Source organism: Puccinia triticina, chromosome 11A (assembly GCF_026914185.1).
Source record: "Puccinia triticina chromosome 11A, complete sequence".
NCBI classification, from domain to species: domain Eukaryota; kingdom Fungi; phylum Basidiomycota; class Pucciniomycetes; order Pucciniales; family Pucciniaceae; genus Puccinia; species Puccinia triticina.
Genome location: NC_070568.1, coordinates 1,323,342 through 1,346,877, shown reverse-complemented (window position 1 = coordinate 1,346,877; position 23,536 = coordinate 1,323,342). Strand labels below are relative to the sequence as shown.

At 49.6% G+C, this 23,536-nt stretch overlaps 8 protein-coding genes across 8 annotated transcripts; 5 read left to right on the top strand and 3 right to left on the bottom strand.

Moving 5' to 3' along the window:
• Window positions 1-1,970: 1,970 nt before the first annotated feature.
• PtA15_11A153 (uncharacterized protein) lies at window positions 1,971-3,770 on the top strand (the record flags this gene model as incomplete). Its single annotated transcript, XM_053161033.1, has 7 exons — window positions 1,971-1,995; window positions 2,220-2,225; window positions 2,302-2,351; window positions 2,457-2,463; window positions 2,536-2,551; window positions 2,636-3,641; window positions 3,732-3,770. 7 exons carry the CDS (start codon window positions 1,971-1,973, stop codon window positions 3,768-3,770), a joined length of 1,149 nt encoding a protein of 382 aa, XP_053025020.1.
• Window positions 3,771-3,833: 63 nt separating this feature from the next.
• Window positions 3,834-4,205, top strand: PtA15_11A152 (uncharacterized protein; the record flags this gene model as incomplete). Its single annotated transcript, XM_053161032.1, has 2 exons — window positions 3,834-3,949; window positions 4,100-4,205. 2 exons carry the CDS (start codon window positions 3,834-3,836, stop codon window positions 4,203-4,205), a joined length of 222 nt encoding a protein of 73 aa, XP_053025019.1.
• Window positions 4,206-7,179: 2,974 nt separating this feature from the next.
• PtA15_11A151 (uncharacterized protein) lies at window positions 7,180-7,968 on the bottom strand (the record flags this gene model as incomplete). The annotated part of the gene is made up of 2 exons (XM_053161031.1): window positions 7,180-7,508; window positions 7,776-7,968. The coding sequence occupies 2 exons, from the start codon at window positions 7,966-7,968 to the stop codon at window positions 7,180-7,182; spliced, it is 522 nt and encodes a 173-aa protein (XP_053025018.1).
• Window positions 7,969-8,654: 686 nt separating this feature from the next.
• On the bottom strand, window positions 8,655-9,943 carry PtA15_11A150 (uncharacterized protein; the record flags this gene model as incomplete). Its single annotated transcript, XM_053161030.1, has 5 exons — window positions 8,655-8,848; window positions 8,917-9,381; window positions 9,484-9,704; window positions 9,770-9,859; window positions 9,939-9,943. The coding sequence occupies 5 exons, from the start codon at window positions 9,941-9,943 to the stop codon at window positions 8,655-8,657; spliced, it is 975 nt and encodes a 324-aa protein (XP_053025017.1).
• A 1,001-nt stretch (window positions 9,944-10,944) lies between these two features.
• PtA15_11A149 (uncharacterized protein) lies at window positions 10,945-11,876 on the bottom strand (the record flags this gene model as incomplete). Its single annotated transcript, XM_053161028.1, has 5 exons — window positions 10,945-11,076; window positions 11,175-11,277; window positions 11,350-11,436; window positions 11,515-11,605; window positions 11,726-11,876. 5 exons carry the CDS (start codon window positions 11,874-11,876, stop codon window positions 10,945-10,947), a joined length of 564 nt encoding a protein of 187 aa, XP_053025016.1.
• A 149-nt stretch (window positions 11,877-12,025) lies between these two features.
• On the top strand, window positions 12,026-13,247 carry PtA15_11A148 (uncharacterized protein; the record flags this gene model as incomplete). Its single annotated transcript, XM_053161027.1, has 7 exons — window positions 12,026-12,043; window positions 12,119-12,284; window positions 12,429-12,545; window positions 12,685-12,750; window positions 12,821-12,861; window positions 12,932-12,987; window positions 13,079-13,247. 7 exons carry the CDS (start codon window positions 12,026-12,028, stop codon window positions 13,245-13,247), a joined length of 633 nt encoding a protein of 210 aa, XP_053025015.1.
• A 907-nt stretch (window positions 13,248-14,154) lies between these two features.
• PtA15_11A147 (uncharacterized protein) lies at window positions 14,155-16,488 on the top strand (the record flags this gene model as incomplete). The annotated part of the gene is made up of 9 exons (XM_053161026.1): window positions 14,155-14,252; window positions 14,495-15,092; window positions 15,163-15,457; window positions 15,524-15,619; window positions 15,740-15,793; window positions 15,864-15,976; window positions 16,058-16,180; window positions 16,262-16,329; window positions 16,431-16,488. The coding sequence occupies 9 exons, from the start codon at window positions 14,155-14,157 to the stop codon at window positions 16,486-16,488; spliced, it is 1,503 nt and encodes a 500-aa protein (XP_053025014.1).
• Window positions 16,489-20,025: 3,537 nt separating this feature from the next.
• Window positions 20,026-22,787, top strand: PtA15_11A146 (uncharacterized protein; the record flags this gene model as incomplete). The annotated part of the gene is made up of 2 exons (XM_053161025.1): window positions 20,026-20,068; window positions 20,143-22,787. 2 exons carry the CDS (start codon window positions 20,026-20,028, stop codon window positions 22,785-22,787), a joined length of 2,688 nt encoding a protein of 895 aa, XP_053025013.1.
• Between the last annotated feature and the right edge of the window lie 749 nt (window positions 22,788-23,536).

Sequence of the window (23,536 nt, the reverse complement as noted above, 5' to 3'; positions counted from 1 at the left end):
CTAGACTCCTGCCGGTATAACGCTTTCCAAACCCACTGGGAAACTTGTGGCAGAATAAAACATCACGTGTTTTTCACTCAGGGACGCATTGAGCAGATGGTTGGAGGTGCTGCTCGCCTCTGTCTCTCCCCAGAAGCACTCCAATGGGACTCTTTGCGAGAGACTTTGGGTCCGGCTCGGACTCCAGTCATATTTCTCGTGCTGACATCCCGGACGGAGTGTAAAACACGCCGCATTGCACCGACCAGAGGGAGGGTCCTTGCCCCTCCGAATACAGAGGAACTTGGGGAGTGACTGCCAAGTGAAGAACCAGCGCAAAGAAACACTGCCCATGCAGCGTCAGGCCGCAGGAGGCGACAAAAAGTGTGTTGTTTCCTTCGCAGGCACGTTTACACGATACCCAAAAATATTTCCGCGTACGGGAATCGAACCCGTCTCTACCGCGCCCCAGCTTGAAAGGCGGTCATACTAGCCGATATACTAACACGGATTTCGGGTATTGGCCTGTTGAAATAACAGTATATGATCGCACGTACTGATGCAACAAATATTTGCTCTCTTGATTTTGTCTGACACAGGAGAGATTATTTTGGCTCAAATATAACTAAACGGGGGAGATATTATTTTGGTTCAAATATAACTAAAAACAAATCTGATATGAATCGCCACTGACCATCCGGATTCCGCGAAGGCAATCGGGGGCTTTGATCGTCGCTGTCAGATGAGGTCAGCAAGGGATAAAAAAGCATTTTGGAAGTTCGGACTAGCTTAACTAAGCCTCTTGAACGGAGGGTCCGGGGGACCCCGCCCGGAGGGCTCTCCGCAGGGAGGGGCGGCTTCGCCGCCAGCCACTGCGCTCCCACCAAGGGGGACTTGTGTTAAGTTAGAAGTTCGGATAAACCGTGAAACAACATGAGTGCAATCAGCAGCAATTGGCTGGGAGCAGGTGATGTAGCAATGATATCTTGATCACAAGAAAAACCGTCTGCGGCAATCTTCACGTGCTATAGGGGGTTATTAGGCTGTCAGTTTGGGTACAAATGAGACAATTTCCTACAAGCTAGTGCAGGCGGAGCTTGGTCGTAGTCGTACGTGTCAGGATGAAGATGATAAACCCATCAAGTTATTTTCTTTCTGAACAGGGAAGTTAGATTTCCAGGGCCATAGCTCGGACATATAGTGCCATAAGATGAGGCGAAACTTGACGGCATCAATGCTGGATCGTCTCGTCAAGCTATGGGCTCCTTGCGGCAAAATTCGAACACATATTTTATGAATAGATTTCCACACAGAAGCCTGGGACGTAGATCCAACTCGTGAACATAAGGTGATCATCCATCAGCAGTTTAAGCTACGAAAGTTAGGTAAGAAGCCATGATGAAGTGATCCCACGTGGCCTGTTTTCTCGATGGGATGTTATCTTAGCACTTGGTAAATGTCTTGTCGTCACCCCCCAATCCAGTGATTTTGCAGCATTCCTATGGAGTCTGTGCACCTGATCACTCAATTTCCCGGATTGTTGTATAAGCCCCTTCGGACAATTTTGTGCAATCCTTTGGGCGAAATCGCCGAGGTTCTTCGGCACGTGCATGCAGCGTTGGGCATCTTTTTTCGATCAGACCCGATCTCGGTTATTTGTGCAACCTTCCGACCTGCGAGCCTTCACATCCATGAGTCATCATCCATGGCGCCGGCAAGGATTTGCCGCTAAGCCGATTCCTGTCGTAGTTCATGTACCGTCTCTGGGGCCAAGAACATAGCAGGCGCTCTGCGAGGGAATTCAATTGAAGCTGATCCAGGTATCTGCTTCCCACTACGCTATAGATGGTGTTTCGTAATCTGGTCCTCAAGGGAACTTGCACCATAGCGCCGATGAAATTATGGATGAATCTTATTGCAGGTGATTCAGAAAATACTTAATCTCCGCTGCATTTCGTCCTCTCCTTGTCATAAGACCCTTTCCTATCTAAATGTCTATCCAAATACATCAGGTCCGTAAATGGTTTTGTTTCTTTCCAATCTGGTTAATATTATTATTACTCATGGCGTATCTTGTTTTTTTTTTTTTTCTCCTTTTGCTTACATATTAGCTGTCACGGGTCCGGTGAGCACATAATCCTTCGTGTCGTAGATTGTTCCATTACCAGCCAAACCTGGTCTCGAGACCTTCCTTTAGAGTGCTGATTGTCTCTTCGCGTGACTGGGCATCATATCTTAAGCTCTTAGTGACTGCAATCTACCACCAATTGTGAAAAGCTTTCCTGATATTCTCCCCCGTCCACACCACACTCTCTACCGTAGGCGTTGGTGGAAGCATTTTATTTTGCCAAGCTAGTCCAGGCAGTCATCTTGTCCGTTCGGATCCGTGATTAGAATTTTGTCCAACAGGGGGGGCCGAAAAAATCACCCCACTAGAATGCACCATCCCTAAAATCCTGCTTCCGACTTTTAAATAGGTCTTGGGTGCTCATCCCACGAATCTTCTGAGAATTTGTCCCTCGTCGATACCCCGGCTTTGAATAATCCTTGTCCAAGTCTTCATATCCACCAAGTGAGCAGCAGGCATCACTTCTGCTATACCCTTCTTGCTTCCACCAGACTTACCTTGATGTGCGTCTTTGTATTACTCTATTAGGCTCGCTCAGCTTCGATCTCCTTTTTCCGGCATGCTTTCTCCTCCTCAGAAAGCGGGCGAATTGCTCAAATCTATTAAGAGGCGTCTCAAAGGAGTTTCCGGCAAGACTTCTAACAAGATCACCAAGTCTAACTTGGTGACCAACCTCAAGCGTGCGATCCAGTCTACTCCCGACTTACTCAAGATGCAAGGCGGTCCTTACGAGAGATCTTCTCCACTGCGCCCGTCACTCTCTCAAGATATGTTAGGGGAGCTTCCCCTTCCCGAACCCACTCAAGCGACCGCGCCGCAAAGCTTGGAAACGGAGTCTATCGCGTCTTCTCCCACCGCTGTGCAGTTTAGTCATTCACAAGAAAAGGCGAAACCGATGCCGCAAGAAGAGGTCTTGTTCTTGCCTCCTAAGGATGATGCCAAATCTCCTAAATCCAACAAGATGAAGCTTAAATTGAGCTTGGGCAAGAGCCGATTGCCTACCGAATATCCAGAGGTTGAAGAAGCTGTTGTCAACCTACCTATGATCACGCTTACTAAACCCGACGATGAACAGATCTACATTCTTCATCGCCCCACCCCACCCATCCTTACTCATAAATTGCTCGCAGTTCCCAACCGCGCTACTGCGAGCATCTCCGAACTTCCGAAGGTGTCCGCCAAGCAATGGCCACACCCCGCGGGTCCCTGGCTCCGACCCACGACTTCTGAAGAAAACAAATTCAAGGCTAAGAGTGACCAAGCGATGTGGGAAGAAGGCTGGCGTCTTGGAACTGGTGCGGTGATCGGCTGGGACCCAGAATATATGGAAGCTCTTGGGATCGACTTGGCTCCTCATCTTCCAACCGAACAAGAGCTCGAGGCGATTGCGTTGGTGGAGAAGATTTCGAGAAGCTTAGATCAAGCCCAGGATGCTCTCTTCGGAAGCTTGCAAATGCGATGGGAGGCGGAGATGAACGAGCAAAACGACCAGATGACCAGTATGGAAGGATCTTGTGGTTACCCTGCTGACGCTGTAAGTATATATAATTAATTTTGTCTTCTTATTTGCTTCTTTCCACCCTGACTGACCGCAATTCCATTAATTATTGAATGATAATATCAGGAACCGTCTCACGAGGTTCAAGAGGGACTTGCCCTCTAAGTCGGAATAATCATTTCCCAGCTTCTCGGTTTTCGCGCGCCAACGACTGGCTTCAAAGCTTCAATGCGTCCCATCCTATTCTCGACTCGAAGCGACCGCGTCAACCAATTCAAAGAGGCCCACAAGAATCGCAAGACAAGAGTGGAAGGATCCAAACTTTTCTTTGTCTATCAAACAATGTCAGCGACTTACTAGTGCCCGAGATAAAATTGCGATCTATTTCTAACTTGCTTGTAGTATCAAAACCATCCCCAAACAGTTTCATTCATTTTTACAATCTTCTCTTGAGATAGCCCATAGTCTCATACCTGCACCCCTCTGGACATTAGGAATTGCACGCTTTCGAGATTGGAAGAGAAGATTTTTCCATGTAATTACCATTTAATACGCGCTGAAAATTTTACAGCGATGTTGTTATATGCAAACTCAAAATGATCAAAATCCCCAAGTGCACACCAAAAGAAAATTCATTGTGACATCTCTTTCATGCCCACATAGTTCCAGTGCAAGACTAAAGATTCAACAATGAGAAACACTATAAGGTCAGACATAAATTGATCAACACTTAGTTTTAAGGAACGCAGTCGACATTTAAAAGAAACAAACAACCTGAGCACAATGTCAACCCCGTAAATGAATCCAGTTACTTCAGGCTAGCTTACTGAGCATTGGAGGTAAGAAAATTCAGAAATGAGAGTCTCGTTGGAATAATAGGTGTTATCATAGAAAGAGAAAATAACAACTCAGAAGGACGAAACCTAAATTGAGGTGCATACTCTCCGTGTGCACTTTGCGGGCAGAAGATTCCTCTCACGGAGGGGTATGGCTTGGGTTTTATTAAGCGCAATATAGCCTATGGCATTGGGCACGATGGATTGTAAGTACAATGTGACTAGAGTAGCTAGATATAACCCGTTTGGACTTGAGCTGAGCCAACACACTCTGTACGGAAACCACTCAGAAAGATTCGGAGAAGAGAAATGAGAGGAGGGAGAGAAAGAGAAACAAACACAAGAAGCCGGAATCATACAAGTGATCGTTTCAGGCTATTGGCCGCATCTTTCCGAAAACATCTAATGTCATGAAAGGTCCGAAAAGACCAGTGGCACATGAGATATTGAGTGAGCGTGGTTTGTGACGGTTGCACTGCGCAGACGTCCGAGTTCGAGGCAGACATTGGAGTTGAATTTATTCCTTTAGATTCCATGACCCTTCGGAGTCAATTTCTGACCGACCAGTACATGTTCGAGGCCAAAGTTGAGGACTTTCCGTTCAAGTTTCTTTGATGCGGCACGCATCGGACATCTTTCCGATGCGATAGAAATCCTAGTTGCGTGTAGCCTGAAGTACAGCTTGATTAATCGATTGTAGCTAATTTATTGTGCATTGAGGGCAAATGGCATCGGCAGGGGAGATGCGAAAGGGCGCGATAAAGGGAAATGGAGCTGACGGGGGTTTCTTCACTTGATTACCACGCGTTCACGGTTTCACCGGCTTGATTGTGTTTAATTTGCGTGCGGGATGATAACGGGGTCGTCATTCCGGAAGATAGCATGCATGTTTGGCCGCGGCGTCGGACCTCGGTGGCCTCAAGTATCTCTCTGTACCCCGGACCCCACACTGTGCAGATGCATGCATATCCAGTTAGCGATTCTTGAAGTTTATCATGGTTAACGGATGATAGTAGCCGACAAGGATTCTATGCAATCCGATATCACCCTGCTGACTTCTGGAGTAGAATTGTGCGCTATCCAAGTATATACTCTGCAGACCCCGCATTCACCAGTGAGTGTTGGATATCTCTACTCGGAAATATAAGGCACTCTCATGCCCCCGCTGCACATCCCTTCTCCTCGTCAAACAATCTATCCGAATAGATAAATGCACTGTCCAAGCTTGGCTTCTCTCTTAATACATAATAGGATTACCTGGACAAGAATACACCGTATACCCCACATTCACCATCGAGTGTTGGTAATCTCTACTCGGGACTATAAGACCCCCGCGGCACATCCCTTCTCCTCGTCAAAGAGACCGACTGTCTACATGGATAAATACACCATCTACGCTTGGCCTCTCTCTCAGTATCCGCTGTCGAACAATACACCTCACACTCCGGGACACCGGATTGTCCTGCGGGGCAATCGAGAATTGAATCTCTCTACATAAGACTACGTCCGGCGCTGGACCTCCCTTCCCCTCTTCCGAGGACCCGTCCGTATAAATAAACGCTCTTTCAATGCTATCAATTTCCTTCCTGGCTTCCCTATCCAGATCGGTCTTCTTCTTTGTGGTCAATGGGCTGGTGGCACTGGTACAAAACTGCAGTCTCATTGCTTCTGCGTTAAGAGTTAGGAAGTCCGAAAGTATATAAGCCTTTACAAAGGGGCTCGGAGGGAATTTGGATTTTTGTGCATGTAAGTGGCATATATTTATGCACCTCCTCGCCGACGAAGCTTTTAAGACATTCTTGGTTTGCCGAAACGGCCGTCTTCTGAATGGACGATGACGAGAGTCACTGGGACAAGATGTCACAGTGCGAAGAGCGTTGAGCAGCGCGGAGCCCTAAATGTTGACTCCCCAGGTATATATACTGCACTACCTGTGACATGACTGTGAAGCTGATAAAGAAAACAATTACAAGTCTGCAGCATACAACTGACGGACTAGCATAACATCTGAACAAAAACGAGACGGTCGATTTGGTGATATACTCGAGGGATGGTGGAATGACGCCACGCTACCAATTGCATTTGATAGGAGAAGACCGGAAAATGTCTAGGGAGTACGTAAAAGGCTATTATGAGGTTACCAAACAAATTTAGTGGTCGGTTTGATTTTCTTCCTCCATGCTTCAGACGCATTAACACAGGCCCTTGGAGACATGACTGCTTTAAGCATTTTGGTACGTTCTGCTTCCCGAACGCTCTTTTGCCCGTTATCGATACCGATGTCCCTAACGGCGGGGACCAATACATATATTCAACTTTTTTTAATACTTTTTTGGACCTGTTACGATATCCGGCTTGGGAGGAGCTGGATATCAAGTGGACATCGAGGGGGCTTCTGCCTTTTAGGCCTGTTTACCCTCAGGCATCGCCGTTATCGCAGTATCCGCGTTACGCTACCGGTATTCCGAAGGCGGAAACCCTTCCGACACTCTACTAGCGCTGGCGGAATGCTGTTTTCACTGGTAACGATATCGCGTTACATGTACATAGTAGCTCAGATACTGAAATTGCTCAGATATCGTAACGCATCGTACCAACCCGGCGGAAGTTCCACCGAGTGCTCTGAAGTGATTTCAGCTGATTTTGAGCGTTTGAACAGTGGCCACCATCTCGAGTTGTATTTAAGAATCCTTTTGACAAACCAACCTAGGGTTCCAGCCATAACGTTCCCATGTGTCCTACTTTTTGTACCTGTACCTGAAGGAAATTACCGGCTGGCGAGGCCTTGCGGTCGAGTCAAATAGATTAGTTGGACCTCCTAGTTCCTGTCGAAAACCGAATCGGAACGGTGGATACATCTCAAGGGATAAGGTTACCCGGAGCCGGACAGATAACAGCAGCTTCCAAGCTTTTGACATCCGTATGGCGCCCTTGGCCACGACGTGGGTCACATCATCGACATGCGTATCCCGGAGAGATTTTATCCTCGGAGAGAGATAGGGTAGTAGGGAAGAGGAGACCGGAGTGGCAGCAAATTTCAACCTAGGATTACGAACAGAGGCGACCCCTGAGGAAGTCTGGGGACCATTAGGAATATGAAAGGGATGTGAGGTGGAGTCTTTGGAGCTGCAACGTTTTTTTTGTCGCAGCTTAAGTTTCCAGTCGCGTCTGAGCAAGAGAACGAAACTATAACAGAAGCCCGGATTGAGAAATATAGCAACGACTTTTCCAGCTTAGCAGGAAGATGCTGATTCACAGGATGGCCGAGTAGGAGAGAGAAGCCGGAGCAGAGCAGATATCATAGGACACGCCCTTCATCATTCCCGAGACACACTCAGCGGCAGGCCTTCCTGGACGAAATTTGGGTTCGGTCGCCGGTGTGAGCTCGGCATAGGTGAGAGGACTTGCGTGCTGCGATCGAGCCGTTCGGGTTCGGGGCTGGGTTGGACACGATCCGGATCGACGGCCCGCCGCCAGGCCAGAGCTGCTTGACCTAACCCAGAGTGAACAGAGTCGAAATGTGTCATAGTCCATACATACATAAATAACACATCTAATAACTCCGGGGTCACCATCCTTCAAGGGTTTTGTGCTCAGCGATTTCCTATCCTATCCTTACGCTTGTTCAACAAAATGCGGGATTGGGTTGATCTAGATTGACTTCCATCTCCCGGTCTTTGGGGAGATCGAAGGTGGCAAGTAAAGAAGAATACATGTAAATATATTTCTTCTGTCTACATGAACACATAAACGACTAAAAAAAGATGACACAAAATCTTAACTGGAGGGGAAACAAACAATAAAAACGTTTACAATCTGTCGGGCACAGTGTGTGTATGTATGCATGTGTATAGACAGGGAATGTAACTATCGTCGGGTTTCTTTTTCTTTTGGTGGATGGTGGATGGATGCATTGTGGGCGAAGTTGGGTAGACCAGAGGAGGAAAAAAAACTAGACGCGATCTGGTTTTTGTGGGCAAAATGGCCATGCGAATCATCTGTCTTGTTGTTTGTGAAAAGAAGAGGTGGTGATGGTGGTGGTGGAATGATTAGGACGGTCGGGAGATGTAAGATGTGTTTGATGGAAAACGTGTTTCCTCCGACAAAGACCCCAAAAGGTTAATGTGATGGCAGGATGTAAACGATTGCGGACACAGACGGAGATAAGAGGGGCACAAAGTAAAACCGAGAGGGGGTGAGGAGATGGGCGAGACTACCAGTCAATGTGGGCTGCCGAGCTGATGAGGAGGGCGACGAGACTGGTGTAGAGAACCGAGGGCGCGATGATCGAGAGCAGGATCCCGGCGATCGGATGGACGAGCGGCTGGGTGAAGATGAGAGTCCAGAACAAGTTGACCGATCGGGTCAAGATGACGAGCGAAGACCATGGGATCGCAAACAGACCGACTGGAGATGGAGGGAACCGATCAGGTCTCTGCGTTGTGAAGATCAGTACATACTGCGGTCTGACTTACTTGCAAATTGGAATTCGGTCCTGCTGATGTCCAGCCATTCGTCTACCGACATTGGCGCGGTATTGGTGACGAGGCCGACGATCTTGGATCGCGGGGCTTCTTTTAAAACCGGGAGCGGGATTTCTTGGCGGTCGGGATGGTGTTCTGAGGTTACCGGGGGCTGGTCAGCCTCGATTTTCGGTTCTTCTTTGTCCATGGAAGAGCTGATTGGTTTTGGTGGTTCAACTGCTTCTGCTGGCGAGTCGAGCGACTTTGGTTGCGAGACAGGTTTCTCTGAGGTAGAAGGCAGGGCGTGATCGTCGACATGCTGCTCCTCCGGAGTCTCCTCTTTTACCTCGTCTACATCGTGGGCCTGGGCTTTGGAGATGATCTCTGGCGGTTGGCTGGCCCGATCGACTGATAAGGCATCTGATTCGCTAGTGATGGAGGGCACGTAATCTAAGCTAGGAGCAATAGATTCAGGAGCTTTTTTTATATATTTGGGAAAGGAAGGAAAGTATGTGCATATCCAGTCAGCCAACGTAGGAGGAATGAAAAAGAGAAGGATACAGGGTCAGAGAGACAAACTCCGTGGCTCGTTGAAAGAGGCCGAATGATCTTCGTGAGACTTGTCATTGATATCGGCCAGGCTCGAGTGGGATTGGATGGAGTCGATGGAGAGATCCTCGCGTCGATCGAAGCTGGTATCATCGAAAGTGGTGTTGGTAACTGGGGGGGAGAAGAGCGGCGGCTCAGGTAGATCTTGGTCGTGGTGTTCGTAGTGTTTGGGGTCTAACTCCGGACCAGGGCTGTGGTGATTTGGACGATTAGACGAGAGCGGGTCACTCAGAGATTAAGCTTTGTCTGCACTGACAGTGAGGGGACCGATGAGAGTGCGGGATGGTTCTCATCAGTGTTGGGATGGTGGTGGACTCGCTGGTCGTTGGTATACTGCTCGACTTGACTGTTTCCCACCCAGGATTGAAGATAGTCGGTCAAGAGCTTCTTCTAGGGGGGGTTTTCAGGTTGCTATGTAGACTCACGCCATTGTGTTTTCTGTTCGCTTGAGGTCGTTTGAGTGGTTTTCGTGGATGGTTTTTGGGTGGTGGCGGTGGTGGGGTGGGCTGCGGGTGAAGCCTTTATAGCGCGCCGGGGTTGGATTGTCACTGAGCTTACGTAATCCACGAACCTATCGACAAATGTTGAAAAGTAAAGTTTCTACGTAAATATTTAAATACCAAACCAAAACCTTTCAGCATCCAAGCTGGGAAGAACATCCAATGGGAAGATCATAAACAAATCATTCCTTGGGGGCAAATACGGTGGGAAACAAACCCCAGCCAGTACAGCTTAAAGATGTGAAAACACCTTACTAAGCTTTGTCTACGGGTATCGAACCTTCTTATACTCAGGGTTTGAATAACATGTATCAGGAAGGCTTTCAAAATCTGGGTAGATTTTCTCATTTCAAGAGACATCTTTCAAAATCAAGTATTGGATTGTTAGAAATTGATGCCAGATGATCAACTGTCTTGGGTGATGGTCAAATTTGACAGTGGAAAATAGATAAACAAAACCCATCCATATTTTAGGCTGAACATCAAGCGGGTGCCGAGATATCAACGCACATGTAATAGACCTCTCAAAACAAAAGGCCATTGTTGTACATTTATAATCCTAAGCAAAACAAACTGAACCCACGGACTTATTGAGAGTGAGGGGATCATCAAGAGGAATCTGTAGCTAAACACATGTATGGCTGATTTCTATGGCATTGAAAGGCATGTGGGTGGTTGGATGAGGGTTTGATGCCTGGTGTTGAGATGTGGGGTGGACAAACTCCGCATTTGGAGTATGGAGTGTTCAAGAGACGGGCAGGGTGGAGCAATGGATCTTCAGGCATTACCATTACCAACCACAACACCTGGGGAGTGCATTACTGCCAAATCCTAGAAGCGCAAGGGTGTGGATTCTTGAGCTGAAATCGGCCACCAAGTTCACATTAATGGTCTTGGACTTCAAGATCTTCTACGGCAGACTGTTGTTGAGCTAAGCTTGAGGATTGGCTTGGGTGTCGGTGGACTTGGCGGGCGATGAACTGCTGGAGTCATTGGTGTTGAGCTGCTGGTGTAGCTCAGGAAAGTAGTCGGCAAGCTTGCTTTGGAGCAGTGTTCGGTATTGCTTCATGAAAGGGTCGCATTGACATTGAAAGAAATGAAAATCAGTTCAGCTGTGAGAAAACAAATCACTTGGAGTGTTCAAGTCCTAGTGGAGCATACATTGACGTTGGAGAGGATCCCGTTGGTGTACATGTTTTCGTGGGCTGCACGTTCAACAAATGATTTCAGCCATCGATCCGGATTCGAGCCTTGATCGATCTGACTACAAATCACAAACAAATCCCCGGAATGGTCAGACTTCATGGAGCGGGGAAAACCCGGAGAGTTGGTTTACGTGATGACTTCGAGTGGGATCGGGATCTCTGAGGTGATGTTCGCATTCAGCTCATAGAGCTCAGCCATGTGTTCAATCGACTCGTTTCTTTTCTCCATGCCAAATCGATCGAATCATCTGTCTCAGCCTTCAGCCGTGAAACTAGTTAAGCTTTTCAGCACATACATCTTTTTTCCTACCAAGCCTCCAGGTCCCAAGGGCTCGCCTCGCCCTGTCCCGCCACCCTCTAGTGCGTTTTCTTGAACATTACTGGAACCTGTAGATCCAGAAAATACATTTATGTCGGCATTCCATATCAGTAATGAACCATAGACTTCAGAGAAGAATGGGTGTGGAGAAGGGGACGAAAACTAGGGGTGGGACTGTATAAACGGACAGATACCGACTTCGAGGAGACTCTGTAAGATTTGCTCGAGTTTGTCTTCCAGTTGGGCTCGCTGGACATCCTCTGCCGTCGCATATTCCGACTGAAATCCTGGTGTCGATTGTGGATTGAGTCCAGGCGAGTTCGTCGAAGGCGGCGACATGGTTCCTTCTGACTGCAACTCACCTCCCTTGCCTTCACATCGTCTTTGCTGAGCCCGGGACCCCGATACATCCCACGGGGGGAATGAGATCACAGTTTTTTTTTTTTTTTTTTTTTTTTTGAAGACTTGTGAAACCGACAATCTCAAGCATGAGCAACCTTCCAGCTGTAAGTCTCTTGAAGCCCATCCATCTCTCCCCTTTCTAGCAGAGCACAGACTCCCGTTTTCGCGTGATATACCAGGACAATGAACAGTATGGCTCGGTAGATTATTGGAATTCGCGGTATGCAGAGGAGCGGGAAGAGGATCGGTTCGAATGGTTCAAGTCCTACAAGGATCTATCAACCTTGATCGATCGTTATGTGCCTCAAACTGCCCAGATTTGCATGCTTGGCTGCGGGAATTCTAGTGGGCAACATTTTTTCTAGACACAAAGGATGTAATTTATTGTTGAACAAACTGACAATTTCCCCCACTTAAATGTGTTTAATTGTGATTCTTGTTGTGTATAATTCGGTGGCTATGCGAGGGTTACTTTAATGTTCAACTTAGGCCTCTCCAAGGACATGTATGATTCTGGGTTTCAGAAGATCGTCAATGTCGATTACTCGCAAATCCTGATTGATCGAATGCGATCTCAGCACGACGAAAATTGTCCCGAAATGTCCTGTAATACCTGCCCCACTTCGAAAAAACACGGCGTCTTTCTTTGCGATTCGCAAAGAAAGACGCCGTGTTTTCTCAATCCTCGTGTTGGATTTCGAGAATGATCTCTTGACAAACATCACTTTTTTTGCCCGAATTGTAGGGATACAAGCCGACGTCAGGCACCTCCCTTTTGCAGATTCATCATTTGATGCCGCTATTGATAAAGGTCTGGAACTAACCAGTTCTTCCTTGTCTAAATGGAGTTGTTTGCTTATCCTATCCTCTGCTCGTTTCAGGAACAATGGATGCTCTGATGTGTGCCAAGGGAGACGTTTGGGTGAGAACCAAAGCATCATTGTCGCTTCAAGGCACGAGACACCTATTTAATTTCATTTCTGGTTTACTAGGACCCTCCCGAAGAGGTCGTCGAGAATTGTAAGATGGAAGTGGATGAAGTGGCAAGGTATGCGGTTTTTCTGTTCCCGGTTTCAATGGCTTTTGAAGCTCAAATCAAAAGTGAATCGACTGACTTTCAGTTTTCTTTTGGTTTTTAGAATACTTAAGCCCGGAGGGGTTTTCATCTACGTCACTTTCGGTCAACCGCACTTCAGAAAAAGACATCTCCAGCGCCCGGGTATTTGGTCAGTCGAAGTGATCGAGTTGGGAGACATGTTCCACTATTATTTCTACGTGATGAGGAAGCAAATGGAGCCCCAACCCTGAAACAACTGCATGCAGAACACGGTCCTGGCGAGGGTCAAGACAAAACATACTTCTTTCGCGGAACTAGACTACTGAGCTAGATTCTTAGTTAGAAGCAATAGGCTCGCTGAAAACGGGTATTTCGCCATGAGGTCCTTTGCAAAAACCTGGCAGGATGCATATCACTCTGATGCAACAAAGTGGCTCTGCCGGGTCCTGACACGGACGTGCTCTTGGGCCCGTGAAGCTGAGCTTCCGCGTCTGCTCTAGCATTGTGGTATTGAATAAACCTTCAGGTCGACCGGCAGTCGGGAAAACCGACGACCTACCACTGACTTGGCCTACCAGCGACCCGTCCCCCAATGAAGACGTGGTTTAAATCTTTTTGTGTTTGGCGCCAAGTTGCCCATCGCCACATTGGGGTTCAAGGGCGCAGACTGCATATCCGCTAGACCAATGACAACGTCAGTTATTGCCAAGCCTGAATCGAACCCTTCGGAGCTTTGGTGTAAACCTTTTTGTGCATGGATCGCGGCTTTCACACCCTTTGGAGAGGGCACGCGGCTGCCTGACACGCCCAGTCCGACTTGAGCATGATTCCACCGAGGTTCTCCAGAATAAGTCAGAGTTTCGGCTTTCCAGACCCACGCCGCCCCGTTCTTCCTCAACCAGAAGACAAAATGTTCTGACTGGGAAAGGGGTGGTATGCCCTGGTTGAGTAGGATGATCAGTGTGATCTTCCCATTGCCCCTTCCCCTTGCCGCACTTAATCTGCCGACTTCCTTCGTGCGGATGTTAATCGTTGTACATCGCTTATCTCCAGATCTCCTTCAGAGATTTTTGGTGCAAAGGGCCATCCCTGTTCTTAAGCAGAAAAACACCGGACTACGTTCTTTCACGAAGTAGACAGGAAAAGTAACGCAAAAAAATGCCACCTTCATCACTTTCATTCTCCAGTGTTTTGCTGCTCCTTTGGTTCAGCCTTTTGAGCACTCAACCCACCAAAGCCGACACATCGTCTACCCAGTAAGCTCCATCCTCAGGCTCTTGAGCTTCTTCTTCCATTTCAGATTTGGCGATTGGCGTAATTCGATCTGCAAGCTCTGCTGGCTATGCGATTCCGCCCACTTTGCGATTCGCAGTACATTGAGCGAAATGCCATGATGCATTCCACAACATGAGAATGTTATATAACCCACCCTTGACACGCTCATTTCTACCATGCTGATTTGAATCTTGCTGTGGGACACATTCATTTTCCTCTATAGGGTCGACTTGACAAACGTCCAAGGCGACATTATCCTAGGGTTACAAAAACGCTACGAAGCTTTCTGGTTTTGCACGTTAAAATCAGAACAAGGATCGATCGAAAGTTTTCGAAAAGATTTGAAAACCGGATTACTTCCGTTGATCACCACGACACAGGGAGTGATTGACGCTCAAAATGATATAGATAGCTATCGGCGAAACCGGACAGATGGCGAAGTAAAAAGAATGTTGCCTATTACGCATGTCAATCTTGGATTCTCCTATGAGGGATTGAAGAGGTTGGGCCTCAAGACAGAGCAGATTCCGACGGGAAAGAATGAAGTATTCTCGAAAGGACAGAAAGTTGATGCGCTGAGAAACTTGGGGGATCCGGTCGACCAAGCAACCAAAAAATTAAAAACTTGGTCTGAGGATTTCTTGGATGAAGTTAACACGATCGATTTCGTCATCCTGGTCACTGCTCCGAACTCGAATTTGCTTGATCGGAAAATGAACCAGCTTGGCAAGATGTTCGGCGGATACTTGTCGAATTCTTTTGTTCGTCAAGGAAATGTCAGACCTGGCGACCAGTTTGGTCATGAGCACTTCGGCTTCAAGGTTGGGTGTTCTCCTCATTCCTTCTGAAAATGTAGTGGACTCGCTGACTAGGGATTACCAACATGAAAAGGACTCGATTTCGACGCCGAAGATTGAAGGTATTAACGCCCAACCAGAAGATAAAAGGGCAGGAATAGTTGAACCGGGGGTGATTCTACTCGGCCAGCCCACATCGGCTGGGAACAGCAGTGTCCTGGATCCCAACCAGGCGTGGATCAAAGACGGGTCGTTTATGGCATTCAGAGAACTCCAACAACTTGTGCCGGAGTTCCAGAGCTTCTGCGACGAGGCTGCTCAAAGTTTCAGACACCTGAACGTATCTGGCGATTTCATTGGCGCTAGGATCGTGGGCAGATGGAAGTCAGGCGCGTTTGTCTTTACGTTTCCACTCCCCTAGCAAATGCTCTATTGACGTTCGTTTCCTCCTTCAGGAGCTCCTCTTAGCTTGTCTCCGAATGAGGATAATCCGGAACTGGAAACGGCACAAGATTTTGACTATTCAGATGAACCTATGCTTCTCATCTCAGGTACCATGCTCTCTCCACAATTGAATAAGCTCCACATCACATTGTCGAAATTGTTTGACCTGTTGTCCTTTTTTGAGGGCAGAAAAACCAACCCTCGCAATGGTTCTCGAGCCGGTGCAGACGTCCAGAAAACCACGTCGCCTCACCTGATGATTAGAAATGGAATTCCCTATGGTTTGCCTTTCTAAAACCAAGCAGCCATTAGGATAGTAGTTGAACATCAGCTTGTGTCGCGCTTGGATAGGTCCCGAGGTCACAGAGCAAGAGACAAACGAGATGAAAACGAAAGAAAACCGAGGATTGTTATTTGTTGCTTATCAGAGCGAAATAGCGGACGGGTTCCAATTTGTTCAGAGGGTACGCATTGACTATGCTTTCCTTCCAGTTTTTGATCAAAGTATTTCTGCTTTTAATATCTTTTTGTTGAGCTTCCAATAGGCATGGTGTAATAACCCTCGCTTCCCACAACAACCGGCTGCCAATGTAACCGCTGGATTGGACTTATTGGTCGGGCAAATCAGCGATGAGTCGCCACGAACCGCCCAAAACATTATCCCATTGGTCAGTCATTTGTCAAAGAATTGTTTTTTTAGGGGGGGGGATGTTATTGATTTCTTGTTAGCTATATATTTAACAAAACAGCTCCCAGGAGGGAATACCGATCCTAACAACACGTTGACTGCCTTTCAGCCATTTATCGTGCCTCTTGGGTGAGTCGACATCCCGGAAAGAGTCCACTTCAGCGAAATTTAAATGACTATTCCGCTTTTGACTCGCTGATGGGACCCTCCACTGCTCTGACGATTCCCAGCGGAGAATACTTCTTGATGCCTTCGATCAAGGCCATAAACGAGACACTCGGCCTTTGATGATCCGACCCGAAAGACTTGTAACTTTCATACATGAAATCACTACGAACTAAACTACGGCACCGGGAAGAAATTTTGCCGCATGAGACATTACCAATCAGACTCGAACGAATAAAAAAAGCTTGTGTTATACTTTGGCTCCATGCGCATCGACCAGTCGGGTTGTCACTTTGTAGAAAATCTGAAATGAATCTCTTTCATTTACAATCTCGTCCGCTGTCATCAAAACCAAGCAGAGCAGACACATCTTCGCGATTCTGAGCTCAAGCAGTTTCGACGCTTCACTATGATAACTCGCCTGCTCAAATAAAAACGGGTGTGAAGTTCTGCCCTGGGAGACTCTGCCTTTCTCTGGATCAGTGGAGCGCTACAGCCTACATGCCACGTAGAATTGCATCTTATGGCATAACTCGCGGAGGTGGTCAAGATACCAAGCGTGTGCAGGGTACGCCGTGTTATTGGTAGAGCATTCGACTCTTACTCGGTTGTAACTGAGAGTGTCAAGAATGAAAAACCCTTCCTCCCCGGCTCCCATCTCCGCCCCACCATACTCCAGGTTTGGAGTTTGCACACCTACAGCGGAACGGAGATCTGCCGACAGTGGGCTGGCGCCGGCACCTTTCTCTGGATCAGTGGAGCGCTACAGCCTACATGCCACGTAGAATTGCATCTTAATGTGGCATAACTCGCGGAGGTGGTCAAGATACCAAGCGTGTACAGGGTACGCCGTGTTGTTGGTAGAGCATTCGACTCTTACTCGGTTGTAACTGAGAGTGTCAAGAATGAAAAACCCTTCCTCCCCGGCTCCCATCTCCGCCCCACCATACTCCAGGTTTGGAGTTTACACACCTACAACGGAACGGAGATCTGCCGACAGTGGGCTGGCGCCGGCATGGAGCCGGGACTCTCTTGAAGATCACCTGCCATGAAAACCCCTTTTGAGGAAAACCGGCGACGGCTCCAAAACCGGCGTCTTGTTCCACTATGCGCCACCGGCATCTCCTTGATCTCATTGAGCCCTCGGATTAGATCACGATTATTCTAGCGGCCTGGGGATGGGAACTGTGCAGGACATCTATGCCAGCGATGTTATCCAGATTTCCAGGCTTTGTCTCGCCCGGCGACTTCCGCGGGCAAGGAATTGCACTCAGCACGTTTTGGGTGATGGGTGTTGTTCACCGATGGGCTTCCGTCAGTAGATGTAACCGAGGGAAAGTTATGTGTGGCCGGAAAGAACATCTTTTATCTACCGACTGGCCTCATGCCGTTTCTCACACCCTTTGATGTAGAAAATTCCCGCGATATGAAAGTTACTCCGGGTTCGATCATCAGCAAGTAGACTTGCTTCCCCGGCGTGGATCACAGAGCCTTGCCAAAAAAAGCTGCACCGACTGAAGCTATAAAGCGGGCGCGTTGTTGACCACAATGTCTCTCCCCTCATCATCCAATCCATCGCACCTACACTCCACTGCCAGCCTCACCAATCAACACCAGCCTTACCCACTCAAACTCCCCCCCAAAAAAACCCACTCCGTGAGAATCCAAGATGGTCTCCTTAGCCTACCTGATCACCCTCCTCTCCGTGCTCGTCGCCGCTTCGCGCGCCGAAGAAGTAAGCGGAGCGAAGAACGAAGACGTGGATGCCAAATGGCTTGGCGGATTCAGCGGGATGTCCAACAGCTTTTACTCGTTGGGCGGGATGGGACTAGGCATGTTTGGATCCCCATGGATCAACAGTTTGGCCTGGTCGATGGGCGGCGCCTGCTTCGGGGGCGCGGTGTTCCCGATGAACATGGCGCTCGGCATGGGCGGCTTCTTCGCAAAGGCCTCCGAGCAGGAAGCGCTCTCCGTCAGTCGTCGGGCTATTCACCTCGATGCCGAGCACCTCTTGCGTCGACACTCCGCCGACAGTGTTACATGCACCAGCAACAAAGGCGTCTCTGAGGTGTTCTCCAAATCTCAATGTTTGAAGTACGCCGACCATTGCCCTTTATCTCACTGTATCAGTATCAACTGACCTTGTTCCCTTGTTTCTAACAGGGCCGCTCAAACTTTGCGTGAGAAGAGCTTACACTCTGCTTCCAGTGGAAGCTGCCAAGTAAGCACCGCTGTGACACTGCTGGTCGCGCGCTCGAGAGACCCTCTCCTTACGAGTTTGCTTTTCTTGTTCCAGTTGTCACTCCACAGTTCCAAGGAAAAAGTGGTCGCAAAGGAAATGTAGGCATTCCCAGCCTTCATCTACCTCAAAGTCCCCAGACAGCTCACCATGACTATTTTACTCGACATAGCCCGGACCACATCCTCCAGAAGGCTGTCAACAGCATCTTGAGCACTTGCAACGAAAAGAACACCCACCCCAAGGACGCCAAGGCACCCCACATCGACGACAAGCAGGTTGTTATGTTTCTCTCAAGGCATTGATTCTCTTACTCCATCTCTAAATCTCTCAGCGCCTTGTTTTAATCTTGTTCAAAAAGAGCGCGTCTGTTCATTTCTCTTGTATCCAACTCAATTATTGTTGACCTATACTCATTGTAACTTCTGCTTTGCGATTGCTCATAAATTATGTTTTCATGATTTCAAAATTCACTCTTGCACCCTTCCGAGGTGATGTTGGGTTTTGCAACTGTCCATATTTATTCATGTCGGAATGCTTCCCTCCTCCCCTGGCTTGAAACATTGCTTCAGGGGCTGGTGACAGTCGCCGCTGACCCTGCCGCGCCAAACTTGGGCGGCAAAGTACAGGCTGCACGGACTCGCAAGCCACTCTCAGCGCTTGTGAGTGTCTTGGTCGGTGCCACCGCTAACGAACTCTTCTCCTTCCGAGTCGCAAGATTGGCCGGATAGTTTATATCGCAAGGACGCGTGTTAATAGGAAAATGGCAGCTTGTCCGATTAGGGGCTCATACAAACCTCGATATTCTATGGACCAATCGGCAGAAGCATCTTGTTAGCTTACCACCCCTAGGTCCCGGAGCAGGATCCCAATTTTGGGCCCAGCACCCACGTCGAGCTCCGGCGTAGTTAGCAGAAGTGCAGCCTCAGGAGCGAAGCTGCTTCTCCCAGAGGCACCGTGCATCTGAGCACGCAAGGAACGAGCAGCGGCGAATCGCTGAGGCTTGAGGGCAGGAAATGGCAGGCAGGATCCCGGTCCGAGCTGTCATTTGCATAGAGTCTACTCGGCCCTGATAGGGCATGTGCGCATTGCAAGCCATTTGGTGGATTCAATCCAGCCTGCTCGGCCCTGAGTCCAGGCGTCTCAGACCGGGCCCGCCTGAGATCCAACAAGCCATCCCCTATCAAGTCAACAAGCAGTCCATGTTGCAAGCGATCACCGGCAGGATGGAGGGCAGAGATGGTACGGGCTGAGAGGCAAGCCAGGCCACCAGTGTTTTCTATAAATAGTCAGGCCACGAGCTCCGCTAAATGCTCCTTACCCACCATCCCACAACTGTTCCACCCCAGAGCTTCTAATTTCCCCCAACCACCCTCTTAATCTGTTGATCACCTTCCGTTAAAAAATACCAACCATCCAAGATGCGTATCGCTTATGTTGTTGCTGGACTGATCGCCCTGAATGGTGAGTTTTGGGCCCTCGGTTCTGTCGGTTCTGAAGCTCTTACTAACCGTCTTCTCGCCTTTCCCTCCGTTCAGCGAACCTCTCTGAAGCCCGTGTCGTTGCGCCTCATGGCTCCCAGATAAACATCTCCACTCCAGTCCTTGCGAAGAGAGCACCGGCTGAGCGTGGTGACATGAACTCGACGAAGGAGGAGGACGATACCCCTGCAGATAAAAAGCCAGACTCCGACGATGCCGTCGGCCGTGTCCACTCCAGTGTCCACGGCGGATCGGCCGCCCGGCCCGGCTCTTCCAAATCGGCCTTCCGGACTATCATCCCCGGAGCCCAAGCCTCTGACCGGGACGGCTACACCCGGCCGGCTCCTTCCGACCCCAATCACGGCTCGCCGCTCGACAAGCTCACCTTCCTCATCAAGCCCGTCGCACACAACGCCACTCACGAGGTTCCAGCCGAGGCCGAATCGCACGCCCCCCAGCCTGCTGAGGCGCTCCTCAGAGCTGTTGAGCACTTCCGTGAGGATGTCACCCATCAGCTTCCGGTCCATGTCCCGAGCGACGTCGTGTCTTCCACAACCTCCAGCCCCCTCTCAGCACCGTCGCACCTAGTCACCCCAGTCATCCACCAGTTGCCAATCGCCGGTGATGGCAGCTACGGAGATGTCCTCCCTCTGTCCCAAGTGACCAACACCATTGACTCGACCATCCCAAATGTCGCCCAAGACCCATCTTCCTTACTCTCCAGCTTACCTGTTGGCGGCTCGAGACAAGCCAGCAACTTAATCCCTTCCACTCTCCCTAATCTCGCCAGCATCACCCCGAACTTGTCCACCCTTCCTCTCCCAATCGTTGGCGGAAACCCCGGTGGTTCCGACAGCGGCCTTCCAGTGCCTGTTCCTTCTGACCTAACCAGCATTATCAGTCCCATCGTTTCAAGTCTTCCAGTAGGGGGTGTTGCAAGCGCTCTCCCAGTATCAGACCCGACCGATGTAGTCAACCGCGTCTTCTCCAACTTGCCCGTCGGCCAATCTCCCATAGGCTCTCTTCCCGTCGACCCCTCGACTCTGGCGAGCCCCATCCTCTCCGGCTTGCCGGTTGTCGGCGACGGGAACGCCGGATCCCCCTTGAGCTCCCTTCCTCTCGACCCATCCACCTTGGTTAACCCAGTTATCTCCAACTTGCCTGCTGGCCAATCAGCTAGCAACATCATCCCCGGATCCGCCTTGAGTTCTCTGCCAGTTGACCCTGCTAACTTGGCCAATCGAGTCATCTCCAACTTGCCAATCGGTGACGGAAGCTCCGGATCTCCCCTGAGCTCTCTCCCGGTAGACCCCTCCACTCTGGTCAACCCGATCCTTTCCAACCTGCCTGTGGGCCAGTCAAACGGCTACACCCAAGGCCCCGGAACGCCTTTGGACTCCCTCACCAACCCAACTGGTTTGGTGAGCCCAATCCTATCCAACTTGCCAGGACCCCAATCTGTTGGCAGCGTGATTCCTGGAGCCCCGTTGAGCTCTCTCCCTCTCGACCCGGCAAACTTGGTCAATCGTGTCATCTCGAACCCATTAGGCGGGGACGGCACTTCCGGATCTCCCTTGAGCTCGCTTCCTGTTGACCCCTCCACCCTGGTCAGCCCGGTCCTCTCAAACTTGCCATTAGGCGGTGCCGGAAGCTCTGGATCTCCCTTGAGCTCCCTCCCAGTCGACCCCTCCACCCTGGTGGGCCCGGTCCTCTCCAACTTGCCATTAGCTGGTACCGGAAGCTCTCCCTTGAGCTCCCTCCCAGTCGACCCCTCCACCCTGGTCAGCCCGGTCCTCTCAAGCTTGCCAGTCGGAGCCGGGTCCGGAAGCCCCTTGAATGCTCTACCAGTTGACCCAACTACCCTAGTCAGCCCGATTCTGTCCAACTTGCCGGTAGCTCAATCCGTCGGCAACGTGATTCCTGGAGCCCCGTTGAGCTCTCTCCCTCTCGACCCGGCAAACCTGGTCAATCGTGTCATCTCGAACCCATTAGGCGGGGACGGCACTTCCGCATCTCCCTTGAGCTCGCTTCCTGTTGACCCCACCACCCTGGTCAGCCCGGTCCTCTCGAACTTGCCATTAGGCGGTGCCGGAAGCGCTGAATCTCCCTTGAGCTCCCTCCCAGTCGACCCCTCCACCCTGGTCAGCCCGGTCCTCTCCAACTTGCCATTAGCTGGTACCGGAAGCTCTCCCTTGAGCTCCCTTCCAGTCGACCCCACCACCCTGGCCAGCCCGGTCCTCTCAACCTTGCCAGTCGGAGCCGGTGCCGGAAGCCCCTTGAACGCTCTACCAGTTGACCCAACTGCCATAGTCAGCCCGATTCTGTCAAACTTGCCGGTAGCTCAATCCGTCGGCAACGTGATTCCTGCAGCCCCGTTGAGCTCTCTCCCTCTCGACCCGGCAAACTTGGTCAATCGTGTCATCTCGAACCCATTAGGCGGGGACGGCACTTCCGGATCTCCCTTGAGCTCGCTTCCTGTTGACCCATCCACCCTGGTCAGCCCGGTCCTCTCGAACCTACCCCTCGCCGGCACCGGAACCTCCGGATCCCCCTTGAGCTCTCTTCCTGTCAACCCATCCACATTGGTCGCCCCAGTTCTATCCGGTAACCTGCCTGTTGTTGGATCAGTTACTGACACTGTTAACGCGCCCCTCGCCAGTTTGCCCATCTCAAACACCAACCCCACCACTGGCTACTACTGATCTTCCCCCGCTTCTCTCTCATGATCCCCTTGTTTTTTTTTTTCTCTCTCTTTCAATCCTCATGTTCTCTCCATGACTTGTAGTCCGCAGCATCCTTGTTGAATCAACCAAAAACCTAATAATAAACAAAATCCTAATAATAATGATAACCATTTTACAAGCATACTTTTTGGCTGAAACTGGATCTCCTTGCTTCTTGCAGCACAAATGTTGAGCTCCCCACAGCCGTTACTCAATGCATTCCCCTGATCTGTGGGGCAGACAAAGCTGCACAGTGCACAATCCTTTGTCTCTTTTTCCTTTGTCGTCTGCCAATCACAATGTTCACACTTTCTTCTTTTGTTGCTTTTTTCGTCTCTTGTAATTTTCAGTCTCTATCACTTGTAACCTTCACTCTTTGTTTGAAAACTAGCCATAATGTTTGTATGGAGGCTATAAAAAACCCGGCTTAAGAAAGCTCAGCCGCGTGTGAAGCTGTCGCTCCGAGAGCTGGCAAACCAGCCGTGGCATTGCGCGGCTTGGAGGGAAGGACTCCGAGAAAGTGATGTAGCTTCAAGACAAACAAACGTCCAAAAAACTTGCAATAAACATTCACAGGCCAAAATCGGGGCTACAAAAGTCGCGAGGGGAGACCACTATGAGTATTAAACTTCGAACCGAACTATACATGCAGAACACAAACAGACTACCAAAAAAGAGGAAACCAAACCAAACCAAACTCTTCTGGCCCAACACAACACAACACAACA